This window comes from Pteropus medius, unplaced genomic scaffold, assembly GCF_902729225.1.
Source record: "Pteropus medius unplaced genomic scaffold, Ma_sr-lr_union100, whole genome shotgun sequence".
NCBI lineage: Eukaryota > Metazoa > Chordata > Mammalia > Chiroptera > Pteropodidae > Pteropus > Pteropus medius.
Genome location: NW_024342644.1, coordinates 1,195,483 through 1,216,693, shown reverse-complemented (window position 1 = coordinate 1,216,693; position 21,211 = coordinate 1,195,483). Strand labels below are relative to the sequence as shown.

At 33.3% G+C, this 21,211-nt stretch overlaps 1 protein-coding gene across 1 annotated transcript in view; it reads right to left on the bottom strand.

Moving 5' to 3' along the window:
• Positions 1–437: 437 nt before the first annotated feature.
• The window catches only part of PRL (prolactin), a 61,106-nt gene continuing 40,332 nt past the window's right edge, over positions 438–21,211 (bottom strand). Inside the window, exons 2-5 of the mRNA XM_039866577.1 lie at positions 6,674–6,855; positions 5,007–5,114; positions 2,777–2,956; positions 438–629 (exon numbers count right to left, since the gene is read on the bottom strand). Coding sequence (XP_039722511.1) covers positions 438–629; positions 2,777–2,956; positions 5,007–5,114; positions 6,674–6,855 — 662 coding nt within the window. The remainder of the gene's footprint in view (positions 630–2,776; positions 2,957–5,006; positions 5,115–6,673; positions 6,856–21,211) is intronic.

The window sequence follows — 21,211 nt, the reverse complement described above, 5'->3', positions numbered from 1 at the left end:
TTCATAGCACTTATATTGTCTGCCATAACACTGTGAAAGTTAGCTGGATTTTGTAAAGAATCCTGAGAATTCAATCTTCTTGTTTGCATAATCAGCATAATTAATAATTATCAAATTCTTTGATTCTAATAACTTGACCCATAATAATTTACTGTGGTTCTAAAGTAATCTGATAACTGTCTTATTTGTAATGCTAACTTCTGCCATTTGTGACAAATTTTAATAGGAATTTCTCAATGGTAGTGATGGATTGTCTTTTGACTTTCTATTAAATGAAGATAAGAAACTGACAAATTGCCTCTAAGGAATCAGCTTTTATTTTTTAAGATGAGACCCATTACACCAAGCATGCATTAAAAAGCTATAAAACTAAAAGAAGCTTGCTGTGGGATGGATCATTAAGAACCATCTCAGAAATAGATGGAAAGGATGCAGGCTTAGCAGTTGCTGTTATATATGATTCGGCACTTCAGGAGCTTGAGATAGTTGTCAATCTTATGGGAATCCCTGCGCAGGCAGTGGAGCAGGTTATAAAAAGCAAAAAGGCGAGTGTCTTCATCGGCCATCTGCAATGATGGAAGTCCTGACCAGACAGAATAGACCTCGTTTTCTTTGACTCCAGGATGAACCTAATAACCAAAAAGAGAGTGATTTATTAGTAGTATTATTAGTAATTGCTTATCTTTGTTTCTTCTAATTGTTGAATTACGATTTGTGGAAGAGACATGAATGTAAAACTGACAGAGGCATCGATTATTGAGCCAGTGCATCAGAAATCTATTTATAATGTAAAAACTAGAAGCACAACTCACATACAAGTTTCCTCAAATGTATGTGATCACAGATGAAGTATGTTTGTGCAGGAATAGGTAAATGGAGAACCAGAAAGTTGCTATTTGAATGTAGAAGTGAATGTGACCGAGGGACAATGAAGGAACTAGCCTCAATCCTTGCATTTGAGCAACTATTTCATTTCATGAATCTTGTCTCTGATGTACACTTAGTACTTTATTTCCTCTGATAGGTCACTATAATTACATTGATGTTTTTCCTGCTTTGAGCTGATTCTAGTCTCCACATAGTCTATGTACCAGAAAACTTAGAAACGATGAGGATTCTACTTGATGTTTTAAGGTGCAGATGATCTAGTGATGACTAAGACTCAGATGATCTGCTGTAGTCAGGAGACTCACAGTCCACCCAGGATAGATAAGCCCCAAATTTCTATGAGGAACAGTAATTTTCTTTTGAGGTGTGTGGGGTGGGAGGTGTTAGGAAAAGTACCTATAAGAAGGGAGTACCGGCAACAACCCCACCAGTTGTGAGGGATGGTAGTGGGTGGGAGCACGACTGTGATATTAAAAGGCTACCGAGCAATGTGATGGAGGAGCATGTGCCTCTCAGCATTCTATGAGCCCTTGTGGGCTGGGAGTGACCAGGGACCTGAGAATGAGCAACAGCTTGGCAACTAGGGATGTCGGCTAGTTTGGAGATATACTACGTGGGGTGCCTGTAGACTCTAATTGCTACGATAACTTTCTCCTGCAGACTAAGAATATTTTTTGAAATCTGAGATTCTCTACTGTAATTTAAAGTGTGTGTGTGTGTGTGTGTGTGTGTGTATTTGTTGGATTGTTTTATGTTTTTTATTGGTGCTTGAGTCCTAAGACAAAATTTACTGTGCATGAGACAATGATATGAACAAGAGTAAATAAATATGTAGTAAAAAAGAACAGAAAATGAAATATTATAGAGCAAATTAGTGACCTATGAAAGTAGGCCAATGGTAATGAAGAAAATAACTTGAAAATCTAGGTGTTTATTTCACATGTCCTAAAGTTATAATATGCTTTGTATTTGTGTTGGATATATTCTTTTTCTATGAAAATGACCAAAATGATACATGATAACATGTACTTTGTACTCAATAAGAGAAATATAAAATTCCTCCTGTTATTATTCCTATAATCATATTTTTCTTTAGATGATACATTATTTCAGAAAGCTGTTTAGATGTTACCATACTCATGTTGAAATGACCCCATCTAAATGGAGATATATATTGCAAATGTTACCTCAATCTAAATATGACCAATTATTTGGGGGAGATTAAATGCAATGTATGAGTTTCATTTTTGAAGTCTCCCCAAACAAAATTTAGGATATGCGCCTTTCTACAGATTACAAAATAAAGAACATTTCAGAAAAGATATAGCCCCTTCTTTTGTGACCCACTGAAATCTAGTGTGGCCTCATCTTTTCGATCTTCCTTCTCTCACAAATATGTCTAGTAGAGGGGGAAGGAGGAAGTGGGAGGAAACATCATCCAATCTGAATTTGATTTTCTCTTTTCTCCCTTTCCACTCTCATGCTTTGGTGTGGGGAGAAAAGATAAAGAATATGAGCAGAATTTCAAAAACAGGCATCCTGGAATGCCTGAGGAAAACTCTGATCTTGCAGATTCTATTTTCCAGTTTTCTTTTCCCTTGAAAATATTTTAACTGCTTGCCCCAGGAGAGACCAAGGCTTGGGTGGATTTGTCTGCAGTGTAGAAAGGCTGCACCTGTCAAATAACACAGTAGAATGCTAAGATTCACTTACAATAGAATCTATCACTACACATGACTAGGCTCTTGATTTATTTAATAGCAATTTAGAAAATAAAATGCCTAAATTTTGTTCTTGCAAAGTGTGATATTTCAATATTCATTCCTCATCAGAGAGGTCACTTCTTTCATTAATGAGAAAAATGAAGAAGTGTCAAGAGACCCCTCACCTGGCCGACTATCTTCTCCATGCCCTCTAGAAGCTGTTTGTTTTGTTCCTCAATCTCTATTGCTCTAGACAGGATAGCATCCGGGGCTTCTTGCATACCACGCACTTCTGTGACTAGATGATACAGAGGGTCATTCCAGGAACGCAACACTCTGAGTACCAGGTTCAGGAGGTCTTCGTGCTAAGCAACCATTAAAACAATCGCATTAAAATAAGTACAATATGATTGGTTACATATGATTTTTGATCAAAGAGACTGACCTAAATACCTCTTTTTCATTTCTTTGTGTAAAATTTTTGTAGGTGGTAAAATTTGTAAAAATATAAAATTTAAGCTATTGGCTTACACTTTGCTAAAATTAGAAAACAAAACAAAACAAAAACAAAAAAAACCTGGCTTATTTAAATAACTACTTCTAATGAGAGTTCTAATTTATAACCCAAAGAATTTTGTTTTCCTTCTGAAATGCTACCATTCGCTCACTCAGGGAATTATTTTATATCTGACTGCTTTGCTTGTCCATGGGGAGAAACCAAAGAGTTTTGTTGGATCTCTATTTGTGCCTTTTCTGACTAAGGAAAGATAGATTCCACCAGTGTCAATGACTAAGGGTCCAAATCATTTTCACCTGAAAATTTATTCTTATTAATGAATCAAATCATCTATTAATGTATTCACTTGTGAGTTTTAGCTTTATTTTACAATATTAGAACAAAGCAACAACAAAGAAGACATGGAATTCGGAAACATGCTTCCTCAATCTGTGAACCCTGCCCCATGCTGCTATCAGAGAAGTCTAGTTATTGATGTATTCAAGTGAATAAAATGGCACAATGCTATCTTTAATTACAGCATTGAAGGAATTCACAATGAAGGTTTTTGCCTTCTAGTTTATTGCTACCAGGATTTTGCATGAAACTTCAGAGCTGATCAGCTCTGATTTAAAATATTTGCTTTCTTGATGTCCATGAACTAGTCTAGTGGTAAGGGAAATGAAGAATAGAGAAGAATTGAATAAACATTGCAATGGAGACATAAACTAGGATATAAAACAAAGGAACCGTAAAGAGCAGGCCATATCATGCATGGCAGTCTAGTTTTATGGAGGGCATTGTAACAACAAAAGTGAGGGTTTTGAACTGGACGAAGACCAGGCCCACTGTTCACTACTGGTGTGACTGGTGCAAATTCTATAGCCTCTCCAATCCTCTGTGTCCTTATCTCAGTAAGTGTAATAACAATACCTTACGTTACAGGATTTTGTGTGAGGATTAAATACAGAAATGCACATGAAGTGTTTTGCACAGTGTCTGGCAGTGTAGTGGCTCCTCTTCCTCCTCCTTCTTTACCTTCTTTTATTTTATTATTATCATCATTATTATCATAATTGTTATTAATGAGCTTAAATGACATAAGAAAAATGTTGGTTCCATTAACAAAGTTGTAAAGAGAGAACAGGTTGTATTTATGGGGGTAAATATATAAAGATGTTTATTTTAAATTATGTTAACTGTGGTTATGGCAGGGAATTAGAAGGGAAAATTTATAATGATTAAAAAATAGAAATTCGGATAAATGATCTGGGCTTGATATGCAGTCTTTGTTGTCATCAGAATAGAGGCATAATCTTAGTCATGAGAAACAAAGTATCATATTTTATAGGACCTGCTTTGGGGGAAGACTTATCATTTGGAAGTAAGAGGTGGCAAACGAGTGTGAATAATGAAGAAGTAGGAGAATTGGGAGAGCCTTGAAAATCCAGAAGAGGTGGCTCAGATGGTGCAGAGGTCAGTAATGTGAAAATGTGAAATGCTGTCCTTGTAGGAGCCACTAGTAACATGTTATAAATAAAAATGCATTTGCAATTCTTACATATCCATGAATTTTGCAAACCTTACATTTTACACATGAAAGTCCAATTCATCTCATGCTTTCACACAGTGTAATATATGCAGTCTTGGGTCTAAGGCATCGGTTAACATGTCGTCTATGTGGACAATTTATAGATTTGTTATTTAATTTGCTGCTACAATCTTTAGTCAGAATTTGATTTTACTGATAATTCATTGACTACATAATGTAATTTTTCTTTGATTGCTTACTCTTCCTCCTCTTTGCTCTGAACATGCAATTATCATTACCTATTGTAGTGCCTCCAATAATCTACAACATGGTAATACCAGCGTACTGCCTCAGTTGTTTGGGTAAGAAACCTGGATAAAAGACTCACATTGATCTGTTGGGCTTGCTCCTTGTCCTCAGGGGTAGAGAGGGAAGAAGTGTGGCAGCTGTTGATGGTCTTGGTAATAAACCCTCTGCCCTGGGCATACCGTTTATCCTGGAAGTGATCAAGCATTTCAGTTAGGGTGATTTGGGCATTTGATTGAATCAGTGAACCCATTCCCAAAATATTAGCAAATTTGATACATGTGTAACTTTTTAAAAATGAGAGCCACATACAAATCGAAACCCAAAATTTAAAGTCACCCTCTTCTCTACCTTTTCTTTCCATTATTTCTATAAACATTTTTTAAATCAAACTTTTCTAAATTCCAAACTATTCTTTATTACTTGTTTAAGTTCAACCTTCCCACAAATTACTATTTGGAAAGCAAACACTAAAAATACTAAAAATATGAAATATTAAATTAGTTATCATTTTTCTTTAGTATTTAAACCAAATGTTATGGTGCATATATACCTATATTTAGCCATTTAATCTCTTGCTCACTGTAGGTCTGAATTGATATGCTCTTTAATAGGAATTAGAAATTATAACTTTTCTTTGATTCATCTCTGAATCTACACATATATTTTACCATGTTCATCATTAATACAGAATACAACTTGCTGATCATGACAAAATAATAAGTCAGAAAAACAAGGCATAAAATTTAAGGAAATATTAAGCAATGGACTGAGAATAAGAACAGGAGAAAAATAGCTAAATGCATTGACAAATAAAAATGAATCTTTAACAAAAGTTGAAAGAGATTACTAAGAAGATTTTGAAGACAAAAGATGCCAATCAAATATGGAAGATGAAAGAAAAATAGTGAGTAAAAAGAACTATATAAATACACATTTATTGCAAGCATTGACCCACATTCTTTATGGAGACCCCTTGATTTATCGAAGCTCTAATCCAATGTATGATCCTTTATTGACCTAAAAGAGTTAACATACAACTTTCAAAGTATCTTAATCAGAAAGAGAATAATTGTTTCCAGATCTAAACTAATCCATTTTAATTCTAAACATATATACTGGAAATCTTAGAACAATAATTCACAGTGTTCTTGGGTTTCAGAAAAGCTAGCTATAGTTACTTGTTTATTTTCCTAACATGTATTCAGCTTAGTTTAACTGTTCAATCCACCCAATTCACTGCAGTGCAATTTTCATTTATTGGATATCTGCAATGTGCTAGGTGAAGAATGCCTTGGGAGACATGCACCTTCCATGTAAGGACACGGAATCGACATGTTTCTTTTCCCTCAGCCACACCTAAAAGTACTTTATGTTAGGTATCTGTGTTCCCCCAAATTCATATGTTGAAGCTTCAACATCCAATGTACTATATTTGGAGATAGGATTTTTATGGGAATAATTAAGGTTAAATGAGGCCATAAGGGTGGAACCCTGATACAGTAGGATTATTTTCCTTATAAAAAGAGACACCACAGAACTTCTCTCTCTCTCTCTAAGAATCTTTGAGATTTCATGAAACTGTCCCTTTCTTCTTTTTTTCACATTTTATAAACTGATGCCTTCTTTTGTCTAGAAGGTATATAATTTGAAAGTTCGCTCCTGCGTTTTCTTTATTTAAAGTGTGATGTAGCCCAGTCATTCATGCGAAAGTTTTTTCTGGGCAGAAACATAAACTATTGTACTTACAAATTCGTTGAACATTTCTGAGGAGAGATTGTGGATGTAGTGAGAGAGGACGACTGCACGGTCAAACAGGTCTCGGAGGGACACTTGGCAGTTGACAGCCCCACTGGAACAGATGGGCAGGGAGTCCACACTCTTGCACAGGAGCAGGTTTGACACCAGCAGCAGCAGCAGTAGGAGTGACCCTGCTTAAACAAAAACAGGAGCCATTCTCAGATGATCTATTCAACTGAGGTTATCAAAAGTCATCCTGTGGAGGACAGCCTTATCTCTCTCTACTGCTCTCTGCATGATTTAGTACTATAATGGCTGGGGTGAGGAAGAATCAACACCTTCCACTGTGTAAATTTAGCTATATAATTATATTTGCACAGATATATAATTTGAGAAGTAGGTTACTCCCTACATTTTTGTATTGCTCCCAGAGGTGCTTCTGTACCTTGCAAACATTTGAAACTTAAATTAATTCTGAGCCAGAGTGTTTAGGTCAATCCTTGAAGATAGTTCAGGATCTTGGGAATTTCTGAAAATTTTCAACATCCTAGCTCTCTAGGATTAAAAAAATGTTTAACTCTCTGTTGACTAATGCTTTCATTTAGACACTGAAATGGCAAGAATAGCACAGTCGATCTGTTTGTTTTACATTCATACTTAATAAGAATAATCACATGATTGACTGATTGCTAATATTGAATGTGAAGAGAATTCTAACATAAAAATGATGCTGTAGCCTAGATCTGCTAATTCACCTTCATAACCCCATGTGTTTGCGTGACACTTTGCTAAAAGCTTTAAGTTAAAAAAAAATGTTCATTTCACAATAACCCTGAGATATCCTCGATCTTCATTATTTATCATCAAATTATATTGATGAAAGAGAAGTCTTAGAGAGGTTAAGTGATCTTTTCCCAGTCCCATTACTAGCAGATGGAGGAAGCCGGACACCAATACTGTCACATTTTCACTTCCTCATCTCGCATCATACACACCTGTGTGCTCTCAGTCTGGATACATGTAACAGGGGCCACCTCAGTAACCGTGATGTCTTGAAGAGGCCATTGCCATTACTTGTAAAGAACAATATTTTGTCTTTGATTATATGAAAACAGTGGCCCTAGGAAGTTGATTTTATCCACTTTTTCTACTCTATTAAATGCCCATTTAAAAAATCTTTGACAATTATCAAAGATTATTTAGTTATCAATTTGCTATCTCAGCAGATGGACAGATACGCATCTTTAACATATCAATAATTTACACTTTCAAAAGGACAGAAATAATATATTAAAATCACTTTTTAACTTTAAATGACTCCAAAAGAACATCTGATATAAAAATGCGTTGAGGAGAAAGCTAAGTTTTTTACAAAATCCTCAATAAATGTAATTAGGAGTGTCCAAGATAAAACTAGGTGAGTAATAAAGATTTCTGTGTGAAAAAAATACCTAAACCTAAATATCTAAAAATAACTTAGTATAGAATATAACTAAACAAACTTTTAGCTACAAAATAAAAAAAAATATTAATGTTGTGAGATGATTCATGTAAGACTTAATTTTTCAAAAACATGATGTTTCCCTAAAGTTTATGTCCATTATAGTCATGTAACATAGCTGAATGTATATTTTATCTATAGGTGTGAATAAAAAGTACTTTGCAGTTAGAGAAATTGGTTCTAAGAGATTCACAACTGGATAGATATTCTTTAACTCTGAATACATTTATCTGTACATTTATCATCTGAAGGATTTTCATAGTCTAAGATGAGATAAAGTAGATAAATGTTTGGGTCTTTGTTTCATAAAATAAATTTTATGGTTATACTAATTTAATTTTCTTGTAAGTGTCAGCCAAGAAAGTATAGGCAGTTAGTATTTACTAGCCTGCTTTTCCTTTTGAAATATCATTAGGCTTAAAACCAATTTGACAAAGTATTGTAAGAGACAATTCTGCTATCATTGTCTATGTTTTGGCTTCAAAGTTGCAAGTTTTATCAGGTCGACTCATCTTGCCAAATCACATAAGAGGCCTGGGAACCAGAAAATGTTAGTTTCTGCCTTCTGGAGTTGTGATAAATTATACTTTTGATCTTATTCTTGTCCAGTGTTTTTCAACCTTGGCATGGTTGGAAATTTGAGCTGTATAATTTCTTGTTCTGGGGGCTGTACTGTATGTACATTGTAGTATGTTAAGCAGCATCTCTGACCTCTACCCACTAGATACGAGTACTTCACCCCCCAATTAAGACAAACCAAAAACATCTCCGGACATTACCTATATATCTCTGGAAGAAGGATTCCTCCATTTGAAAACTGCTGTTCTATTCTATTGTGCCTTTGTACAATTGCTTTTTAGAGCAATGATTAGATAGCTTTCTAAAGTCTATAAACCTGAAACCTCTTGCTGAGAGAATATTAACTAAAATTTCAAATTATTACCCACACAGGAGTATTGATAAAGCCAGCAACTCAGTAAGTTATTGAACATACCTTTCAGTGACAACCCTTTGTTTTCCATGGTGGTGATAAATTTCAGAAAACGCGCTTCGCCAGAGAAGATCTGGTAGTCCTACAGCTTTCTCCTCCCCAGATATTGGCTTTATAAGCCTTTGACATCTTCATGAATATATTTAATCAGGCATTCGCTTCCCTTTTACCAGTCATCTATTTCCGTCATTGAGATTACTCCCATAATTTCAAACATCAAATGGTATTTTATTTCTTATTCATATTCAGGAAGACATACTGGCCAGAAATGAACATTCGAAGAAGAATTTTGATTAATTAGACCAAAAGGAAATGAAAGAAATGATGAAGGTGAGGTCTGGAAACTAGTTTGTAAAATTCTAGAAGTCATTTACTTTAAAATTTACCTTTATTTCTCTGCAGTTTCTTGAATTTAGCATTATATTTCACTTACATGTCTCGTGTTTTATCGAAAGGTATTTTTTTAATTCAGATTGGCTGGGTAAAGTCAAGATTTCCACTACACTAAATACCAGGAAATATAGAATAAAGATTGAGAAAATAGAATTTTCGGTTCCTCGTTACATTCTCATTACATTTCCCTCATTTTTTCTTGCTTTTACACATTGTTTTGTCCTTTTTATAATGACATATTTTTATAGTACTTTGTTTTAAACTGTGTTTTTTTATTCGATTATCTATTTTGATTTTAACTTATATGTAAAGTTATGTCATCACCCCCAGTTTACAGATTAAAAAACAGAGGCTTGGAGAGATTAAATGTCAAGGGTATAAAAGAAGTAATTCAGTCAAGTTAGATGCTGAAAAAACTACTGCTTCAAGAGGAATCAGAAAGAATGTGGAGGGTTGGGAAACGAATCATTTAACAAACATTGCTGTAAACCCATATTGAAGATAAACAAGAAATCATTCCTGACCTTAGGGCCTTTATTTTGGGGAAGCAATATAGTAGTTTTCAAGGGCAAACACACACACATACTCACATCCTGGTAAATGATGTAGTAAAGCAAAATTCTAGGCAGTCATTTCCATACTCCTCAAGGATAGGGGTGGATAAACTGTTATTAGCACATGATTACTTTATTTTTCTGACCTCGAGCCACTCTGGGGCTAAAGTGACAAAAATTCATCTTTCATGAGCTCAAAAGTCCCATTTGCCTTTTAGAGATTTCCTAAATGAAATGATTATAATGAATAAGAACTAAGTTGTTGACGACTTTCTCTAATTTTTAAGTCCATGCATCTAAAGCAGCCTGTGACCTTTAGTTTCAATTTTACCATATGTCTCTTACAGTAAAACTGACAGATGAGGTAATTTAAAAAAAAAAAATCCCTTTCTATGGTATTTACTTTTTCTATAGTTGCTACTGCCACGTTTGTGCTTCAGCAATTATCTTGTGCTCTAGTCAGGACTTAGAAATCTTAACCAAACTAACATCACTTAAAAACTATCTTCTTAATTGTCTTAGCGTAAGCAACACTAGATTTTGAATCATACCCTTCAAGTGTGATGATTTATAATCTAAAGCTGGGTCAGGATTCCATACACTCACTCTAGGCATCCATTTTTTCTCCTGGACAGTGAAAGTATGAATTATTAAGAGAGCAGTGCCATGTGGTAGAGAAATTAATGCTGCCCTACATTCCCCTCCTCTCTTAGAAACTTAAGAGTAGAGAAATCTGTCATAAGAACTGACAGCTTAATCTTAAAATGTAAAGGTGTTGCAACTTTTGGAGATAGCCAGGAAAGAATAATCTAAGAAAACCTGAGTCGTGTTTATTCAGTGGAGGCCAATTGATTTATTTACTTCCAAAGAGGTATGTGTTTCTCTGTGGAATTTCTTGTCTGCTTCCTGTTGCTTTACAGCCCCATGTTTCCTGTTAACGGGATATTGCAATATCTAAATAATGCAAAGGGCATATTTTATGTAAAAAGTCATAGTTGTCCTATTTTTTCTGCTATATATGTTACCCACTTTTAATTTTAATTTAGTAAGTGCTCTTACGCAGATCTCTCCTTTCTCAAACCCTGCCCTTAATTAGAGCAATAAAGAAGTTCACTAAGAATGGGCTTGTCTGTTTTTATTTACAAAAATTCATTTGTTTGCCATTTTTGGTCTGAAGGCTTAGGATTAAACTAAGAGCTGATGATTAGTTCCTGTCAAGTAGTTGAATAAATAGCTCAAATAATGTTCAAGCGCCATGATATTTTCAGCACCTGAAACTAATAAACAATTTTGCCATCTTCTCTAACTGAGTCTAATTTTTAACATTAAGTTACATCAAGTTGGTTTTCATTCCTAATTAAGAATAGAGCTTGTACTCTCTTTATATTTTCTTTTGTTTATTTCTAAGTATGAAGTTATTTTTTAATGTCATTTATAATGCAAAAATATTTAAAATACTTCACATAACATGAAAAGTGTCTACTATAAGATAAAGTGGGTAATATTAAAGAGCAAAGATATTAAGAGATTTAAAAATCATCAAAATATTGTCTGATCTCAGAAGCTAAGCAGAGTCGGGCCTGGTTAGTACTTGGATGGGAGACCACCTAGGTATACCAGGTGCTGTAGGTGTTTAAAAAAACAAAACAACAACAAAAAACCCATCAGAATAAATATATCACAAGGATATTTCAATTTTTATTAATGAATTATCCTTAATAAAGTGAAATTTGCAAATAATTAAAAGTATTTTGTGGTATGGACTTAAAATTTCCAAATAGCCATCTTCTAAAACTCGGACTAAAAGATAAGATAGGATATATGTTGTTTTCAATATAAAATATCAGAAAATGTGAACAGCACATTGGAGAAAGGATTAATTGCAATAGCGATTACTTGAATTGCTCTGTTGTCAGGATAAGCAAAGTATGACTTAATTACTTCCTACTATTTACATTAACATCATACATATTAAGACATACATTTCTTTTCCATAAGTGCCTTTGTTCAATATATATCTCTTACTAGACCTTTGTGCCTTTGCCATAAGTGCCTTTGTTCAATATATATCTCTTACTAGACCTTTGTGTATCAACTTCCCTAAGTAACTCCAAAATCCAAATTCTTGATCTGTTGGCAATATCATGAGAACATTTGTTCCTTAAATAAAAAAGCCATAATGGAAGCACTTGGAAATTTTCTGTATAATTCTTTCCTTTTTTTTTCACTGATATAATATTCATATCCTCTGATCTAGTTTTATGAATTCTCTGTATTACCTTATCCTGTGAGTTTCTTGTTAATATGCTTGTTCTGAACTCTCTACTCCTTTGGACAAATTTTAATGCCTGATATAAGACAAAGCCAGATCTAAGAATCATGTGTCTGGAGACTTCATAGATTCACTCTTTGAGATTATATTTTTTCAAGTAAAAGCATTAAATATTTGGTAATATGCTAGTATTAATTGGCACAGGTAATAACTTTCATTGTAAAAGATTCTTCATACTTCATATTATGTGTGTGTGTATTCCTTACCTAATGAGAAATGTGGGGAATGGATCTGAAACATGCCCACTTCTAGGAATATCTGTCTATCATCTATCTATCTATATCTGTCTGTCTGTCTGTCTGTCTATCTATCTATCTATCTATCTATCTATCTATCTATCTATCTATCATCTATCATCATCATCATCATCATCATATTTCTATCTATATCTATCATCTATCTATCATCTATCGAGTCATCTAATAGGAAGTGGGACTTTGAGCCATACCAAGGATAATTTTAATCTTATAATTAGCACAGGTACCATCAAACAGAACAGAGAGCTACAGCAATAGACCAGGGTCCCTGAGGCTCCCTGGACTGACAAGCATTAACTCTTTAGTGGTGCAATGTGGTGAACTGTGGGGATACCAAGGGAGGGACCGAGGCAGTCAAGAGGAGTCAGCGCACTTGGGAGGTCAGAGCAGCATATCTGTACTGATTTAAGAGAATTATTTCAGTATTCCAACAACTCATAAGACCATACATGTACTGACACACTATCATCTTTGCCTTCCTCCACTGTTAATCATTTTCTATATTGAAAGAATTCAGGTTGAGAAACAAGGCAAGTTCTTCACAGTTCCAGTCTACACAATCACCATCCTTCAGTATATTTTTCTATTAGAATTTGTTGAAAATATCTTAGCTATGACATGTCCATCTATCTTTTCTTTTTTAAAATTCATTAAATGACTATTTCTTACTAATGTAACATCTACTTTGATATTTAGAGATTAACTAAAATGACAATTGTTTAGCAAAGCTCTTTATCATTAGGGGTTGAAATACAAATAGAAATTAATTCCTTGATAGAATGCTCTATTGACCAAAAGAAATACCCATATATATTCATATAATAATATATAACCCTCTCTCTATAGATCTATATATAGATAGGCAAATATCTAAAATGTATATATAAAATATATATAATACAAATAAAGTAAATAACATATATATACTTTTAAAATACAGGAGAAAGTATAAAGGTACTAGGTGATGAAGAGGATTTCTGAGACAAAGAGTTCACAACATTTTGATTCTCTGTAATTCTAATAAAATAAGCAAAAAGTAAGCTTAAAATACTAGCAAAATTACACCTGCTTCAAAGGTGAAAGGAAGTTTGAGTATGTTAATTTTTCATGGTTCATAGCTTAGAATCAATGAATATAGTCAAGAGGATTTTTTAAAAAAGGAAAGCATTAACAGATTATGTGAAGTTATTATAACCACTAGAAGAATAGAAAACAGATTATAAACCTTCTAACTTCTCAGGAAAAGAAAATATCACACAAATACACATGTACACATGTAACAGACAATATATAAGATATTCTATTTAACAAAAGATGGAAAACAAAAGAAACATAAGCAACAGAAAATATAAAAGAGGACAGAATACAATAAAACATCAAAGATATTAGTTTACTTATTAAAAGAAAAGATGATTCAGTTTCTCTAAAAGTGGCCCAACCCAATTAGATGCTGGATATAAGATATATCCAAAACCTACATTTTCAAAGGATGAGGAGCTCGGGTTGATTCTGACCCCCTAAGGACATTTGCCAATGTGTGAAGACATTTTTGATTGTCATAATTGAAGGTGGGGGTGGTCCTGTCATCTACTGGGTAGAGGCCAGAGATGCTGCCAAATATGCTACAATACACAGCACAGCCACCAAAACAAAATATTAAGCCATCCAAAATGTCAGTAATCCCAATGTTGAGAAACTCTGATGATAGAAAATGAAGTGACTAAGGAAAGTTAAAATGTAAGTACAATAAAGCCACGTCAAGCAAATTATTTAAAATTGCTGGAGTTATAAAATTAGTAATAGGTAAGTTTAAATTTAAGGCAAAAAGTGTTAAAGCAAAAGGCAATATTTTATATTTTTACAATCAACAATGGAGACATGGCTATTAACAATCTTTATGTATTTAATAATAGGATCCAAAACATAAAGCATATGTGTGTGTGTGTGTGTGTATGTGTGTAAGAAATGTGAGATAAAACAACCAAAATGCAAGATATCAGTATATGTATTTCATACACCTGTGAAACATGTACAATAAATGACATTATACTTGGCCATAACAAAAACGTAGCAATTTTCTAAAAATTAGAACACATAGCAATAAAAGTATATATATAGCTGTTTGTTTTGTTTTCTTTTAATAGTCACCGATGATTATTTGATTGCTGGGTCTATATAACTCCTTGAATCCTTAGCCATGTCAACATTTTTTTTAACATTTTGACCTATATTCTCCCCATTGGCTGTCATATTCAGTGTCATAACTTTACCTGTCATTTCCATGTAGTTGATCTCAACTCTATTTTTCTAAGCTGCCATCTACCTGATAGACATTTCAACCTATATGTCTTCAGCCAAGAATTATTAAAAAAAAAATCCTTAACTATTCAGCTTTTCTTAAACTACCATATTCTCAGTCACCCACACTTAACTTCTCAGAGTTGTGTTTGTCTCCCTTGACTCACACTCAACGAGACTGTATGTTACAATTATTCTGCTTTTTAACCTCCTCACAATTTTCTTTTCTCCTCTCTTTAGGTTATCTTGACCTGAATATTTATAACAGCTTCTCTTTCATTTTCTCCTGCCTATGTCCATTTCAATTTCAATCTGTTTATTCACCAGGAAGATTAACCATCCTGAAGGGCAACTTCTGAACAATCTCTAATTTGCCTAAATTACTGTGTTTGAGATCAGAGGAGCTCAGAGTAAATCTAACCAAATATCTCATTTTACAGATGCAGTAAAAATATTCAATTACTGACAGAGTTGGCACTGGAACTCTAGATATTTTGCCTGCCATACAGGCAATATTTCTCCTTGCCTTCTTTACTCATACTGTGTCCACTGAGTTTCTGATGCGGCTAATGGTAAGCCTTGGTGATTAAATACACATGTGACCTTGAAGACACATGATTAAAAGAGAGAAACATGTTACTTCAAGGAAAAATGCCAAGGTAATTGGTTTCCCAAAGAGAAAGGAGAGAGAAATAAAGCGTTTTGAAAACTTAGGAGCCTTAAAAGAAAACTTGCCACTGTCAAAGGGAATTTGAGTGCGATTCTAAATCATGTTTTTAAAACAATGTATTTATTAGGATATTTCTTGATGAGTTAATGCAGAGAAGGAATGGAAGCCTATTAATGTATTTTTTCTTCAAATTGGTCTTTGGTTTATCTGCCATTTTGGTCTCCAAGAATTCTTTTATGAGTCTTGCATATGTCATGTAGTCTTCATTCAACTTTTCTACTTGTCACTGCTACATCATTACTAGCATGAAAGTCAGAGAATTCTTGTAGATTAAAAAAACAAAACATTATCTGTTGACCACTTGAGATAAACATTATTATTACTATTATAGGTGATATGGCATTTGAATGTTCTTTCTTCTATGGGCCATTTTGTACTCATACCTTATTAGATATCTTAATTGATGAGGAATAGAGTGTTTCTTCCAGAAAGGCATTAATTTTATAACATTTTCTTTTTCTTTAGAAAAAGAAAGAGAATGAATATAGGCCATAAGTTCTATTAATAACTTCAGAACAAGAGACAGACTGTGCTTTCAGCTGCATCTGAAAATAGAGACAATTTGGATAAATGAAAATTATGGATTCACATATAGGAAACAGCTATGAAATTGTGAGATGTTTTCATGTTTGGTTTATAGAAAGCTTTCTCATTAAGGGCACATCTAGTATATAGGAACACATATTTATCACTTAAGTGTATTTTTGGAACATGAGTATGTGAAATAACTATATCTTTTCAATTCTTGTCTACATAAATGAAGTTTACAAAATAAAGTAATATCTATATGATTCAATCTGAAGAGAACTGTAATCTCAAATTAGTTTAATTAAAGTTAAATTAAAGTTTCTTTAATTAAAGAAGGTTTCTTCCCATTATTTTTTCAAGCAATTTCGAGTGTTTATTGCATTTGCTTGTGTAGATCTGTTTCTTATTTTTGTTCATAATTTTTCAATTTTTTGTTTACATACAAGCAAATTTAATAATTAAGAACAGTTTATCAAATTGCTAGTCATTGTAGACACTAAGCAACTATTAGTAAAATCATTAATAATTTTACTTTTCAAATTTAATGACCAAAAAAAAAATAATTAAAAGAGTGAAACCTTTTTTTTAGTCCCCTGATCAGAATACTATAACATGCCCACTAATGGATAGAGTGTTATTTAAATATTTTAACTTTAAAATTCTGTAAGTCACTTTAATGATGTGTAAGTAGATATGTATGTATGTATGTATGTTCTGAAATATTCAGATAATTGTCACAGTCTCACTGTGTATCATAAAAATATATTACCTGCAAATATTTTTTAATTCTTCATCAGCATTTTAAAGTTTTTAGAAAATTTATTTTTAAAAAAATCACATGTAACATTTCCATTATTTGAAGTGTTTCTAGCAATACAACTCAAAATATAAATTCATAAAAACAATGCCACTGGAGTTTTCAGTGACTCTGCAAGAAAGTCAAGGATATAAAAGTGGAAATAAGGCAGCTTTTGATGGATTTAAAAATTTTATATAATATGCATATAAAATAAAATGTGAAAAACTTAGGTCTAGATAGCATCTTATCACCAAAGCCCATTTTCACTGATAACCACGGCTTCTTTCAAAGGTTAATTAAATTATAAAATCACGATCTGCAGAATATTTGTGTGTTTAAAAAAAGTTATTAAAAGTGGAATACACCTTCCTGTTTAGCCAATTTTAATGAATATATTTGCATTGAATAATAGCAACCCACCTTTAGAGCTTTCCTGCTCATTTTCCCTGCCTTTATCCTAAGCAGCCAGATTTCTAAGGCTAAGACTAAAGGCTTTGTGAAAATGTCATGGGTTTGTCCTTGTCAAAAAGAATCTCAAAAGTCTTTCCTTGTAGTTTACTTCAATGTCATTCCAAGCATAAGAATATTTATCATTCAAAACATAAAACCAAAAATGCTGTTTTGTAATGTTATGAAAGACTTTATCATATATATTTTCTCTTTCAAGTGACATATTTTAGCACAATTCATAAAAGATGACATTAAAACTGTTTTACTTTCATTATAACCCCAAATTATGTTTACATCTACATTTAAAAATTTTCAATTACAGTTGACATTCAATATTATATTAATTTCAGGTGTACAGCATAGTGGTTAGATATTTATATAACTTACGAAGTGATCATCCTGATAACTCTGGTAGCCCCCTGACACCATACATAGTTAGTACAATATTATTGATTATATTTCTTATGCTGTACTTTACATCCCCATGACTGTTTTTATAACTGCCAATTTGTACTACTTAATCACTCTACCTTTTTCACCTATCCCCGCAAACTGCCCCCCATTTGGCAACCATCATTTTGTTCTATGTATCTATGAGTTTGTTTCTGTTTTCTTTGTTCATTTATGAAACTAGACCACTTTCTTACACCATATACAAGAATAAACTCAAAATGGATCAAAGACTTAAGTGTAAGACCCGAACCATATAAATTCTAGAAGAAAACATAGGTAGTAAACTTTCCGACGTTGTGCTTAGTAATATATTTTTTGATAGGTCTTCTTGGGCAAGAGAAATAAAGGAAAAAATAAATAAATAAGACTACATCAAACTAAAAAGTTTTTTTTTCACAACAAAGGAACCATCAACAACAAAAAAAGACAATCTACTGAATGGGAGAAGATATTCACCAATGATACATTTGTTGAGTTAACATCCAAAATGTATAAGGAATTCATACAACTGAACATCAAAAAAACAAAATATCCAATTAAAAAATGAACAGAGGACAAGGAAATACAGATGGCAAATGGACACATGAAAATATGCTCCACGTCACTAATCATCAGAGAAATGCAAACTAAAACCACAATGAGATATATCAGTTCACATCTGTCAGAATGGATATCATCAAAAAATCAACAAATAAGTGTTGGTGAGGATGTGTAGTAAAGGGGATCTTTGTGCACTGTTAGTGGGATTGCAAATTGATGCAGCCACTATGGAAAACTGTATGGAGGTCTATCAAAAAATTAAAAATAGAACTGGTGTATTATCCAGCAATGCTAATTCTGAGTATTTATCCGAAGAAATCCAAAACACTGATTCAAAAAGATATATGTACCCATATGTTCATTGCAGCATTGCTTACAATAAGCCAAGATATGAAGCAACCTAAGTGTCCATTGATAGACGGTTGGGTAAAGAAAAGGTGAGGTGTGCACACACATACACACACACACACACACATACACATTATACTACTCAGTCATAAAAAAGAATGAAATCTGGCCTTTTGAGCCATGCTTCTCTTGCTCAGGCCCACTTCTACATCTGGAAGTGTACTTTCCCTTCTAATAAAGCTTTTCTTTTTTGCTGTAAAAAAAAAAAAGTAATGAAATCTGACCATTTGTGACAACATGGGCAGACCTAAAGGGTATTATGCTAAGTGAAATAAGTCAGAGAGAGACAAACACCATGTGATTTGGAATCTAAAAAACAAACAAGTTTGTATCTTAAGCCTTATTTTTTAGAAAGGGTTAAGTAGGAGTAAACTTCAAGATCTAAGGTGAAAGAATATGCTTTTTTTCTTGGAAAAAAATTTTATGTCGTTGTTGAGGAGTTATATAGATGTATGCATAAATCATTGAATAAAAAGAGGACTTTTGATTAATATTATTGATGTAATTTCTGGTTTATTGGGGTCGTGCCAACATGATTGTGACAAAATAGTTACTTTATTACGAAATTTGATGAATACGATTTGTCATGGTTTGTGAAAGTTCCCGATCTCTCATGTTCCCTAATGCTCACAAAAACCCATAAAACAGTGATGGCCAGCAACTGCCAGTTGTAGCGAATCCTTGCAAGGTATCACGAAATCAGGTAGGCCAAATAATCCATTTGTAACAGTGGCCTCTCTGCACACAACTGACTTGATAATTTATTGAATAATGTTAAGAACATTTTTTAATCTTTCATAAAAGAGACTATAAATAGTTGTTCTGATCATCTGTTTCTGCAAAAATATTACTCCAGAATTTAGTGGCTTAGAACAATAGCATGCAGTTTACTATTATCTCTCATGGTTCTTGCTTGGGGTCTTTCATGCTGGTTGCAGGTGGGTGGTGGCTAGGGATACAGGCATCTCGAAGGCTTCCTCACTCAGATGTCTGGTAGTTGATGTTTACTGTCACCTGGGGCCTCAGCTGGGATAGTCCAGCAACATGCCTACCTATGGCCTCTTCATGTGTTCTGAGTTTCCTGACATCATAGAAGTTGGGTTCCAAGAGCAACCAGCCTAAGCCTTGGAAGTTACATAGCATCATTTTCTTCACGGTCACCAGCATGCCCACATTCAAGGGGACAGAATAGACCCCATTTATCACTGGGAAGGGATGTCGACATGTTGTTGTAAGAAAAGTGTGTGGAATGGAAAAATCTGTCACATCCATTTTGGAAAACACAATCTGCAATAGTCATTATACTCTAGTGTTGATAATATATTTATTAATGAGATTATCCTGCAAATGACCTTAGATGTTTACCATCTAATTAATATTTTTTATTCAGCCAGCAGCACATTTCCTCATATTCTCCTTCAGGGATAACCAGACATTGTCAGAGTCCTTTGGGCCAAAAAATCAAAACAAAAACAAAAACCACCACCAACAAAAACTTTATAAAACTTTTTTTGTAACCTGGAAAGTAAATCATGCAAACAAATGTGTGTCAGAAATTATTTGTCTTTCCAGAGTCTAAATCAGGAATTAGCAAACTTTTTCTTGAAGAGCCAGATAGAAAATATTTTAGGCTTTGCTAGTAAAAGGTGACATGAAGACTCTTATGCAGGTACTTATAAAACCATTTAAAAATGTAAATGATATTCTTAGCTCATACGACGTATAAAAGATTTATTTAGCTAGAGTTAGTCTGCAAGCTTGTTTGTTAACTTCTGGCCTAGATAATTAGATAGTGATACAAATCAATTTTTTAAAGCCTCTGAGTCACTTTTCATTTGATTTTAGGGATGTGTATGTGTTGAAGATTTGACTTTACATTTATATTGGTCACTGAAAATATTTTGCTTTATGCTTTCAATTTTAATTGCTGAGAATTACTGCAGCACTGTTTAATGTGTCTTTTGTATGACCTGTCAATTATTTTACGTTATAAATCTAGTGTGGACTCGATTTCTAGATATCCAGAGAAGGAAAACAGAGAGAAAAAAAAAAGATGTTCAGAAAATTCAATTCCTTTTTTGTTTCTTTACTGTTTAAAATGAACCTTAGGTACAGAGGTAGTGTTATTCATTTCATTCTCTTCACTTTATGATACATTATCATTATTGTTTAATGCATAGCTACTCCCATTTCTTTTTCTCTGTCACCTACCTGTATGTATGTATGTATGTATATATGTATGTGTCTATCATCTATCTATCTATCTATCTATCTATCTATCATCTATCTATCTATCTATCTATCTATCTATCT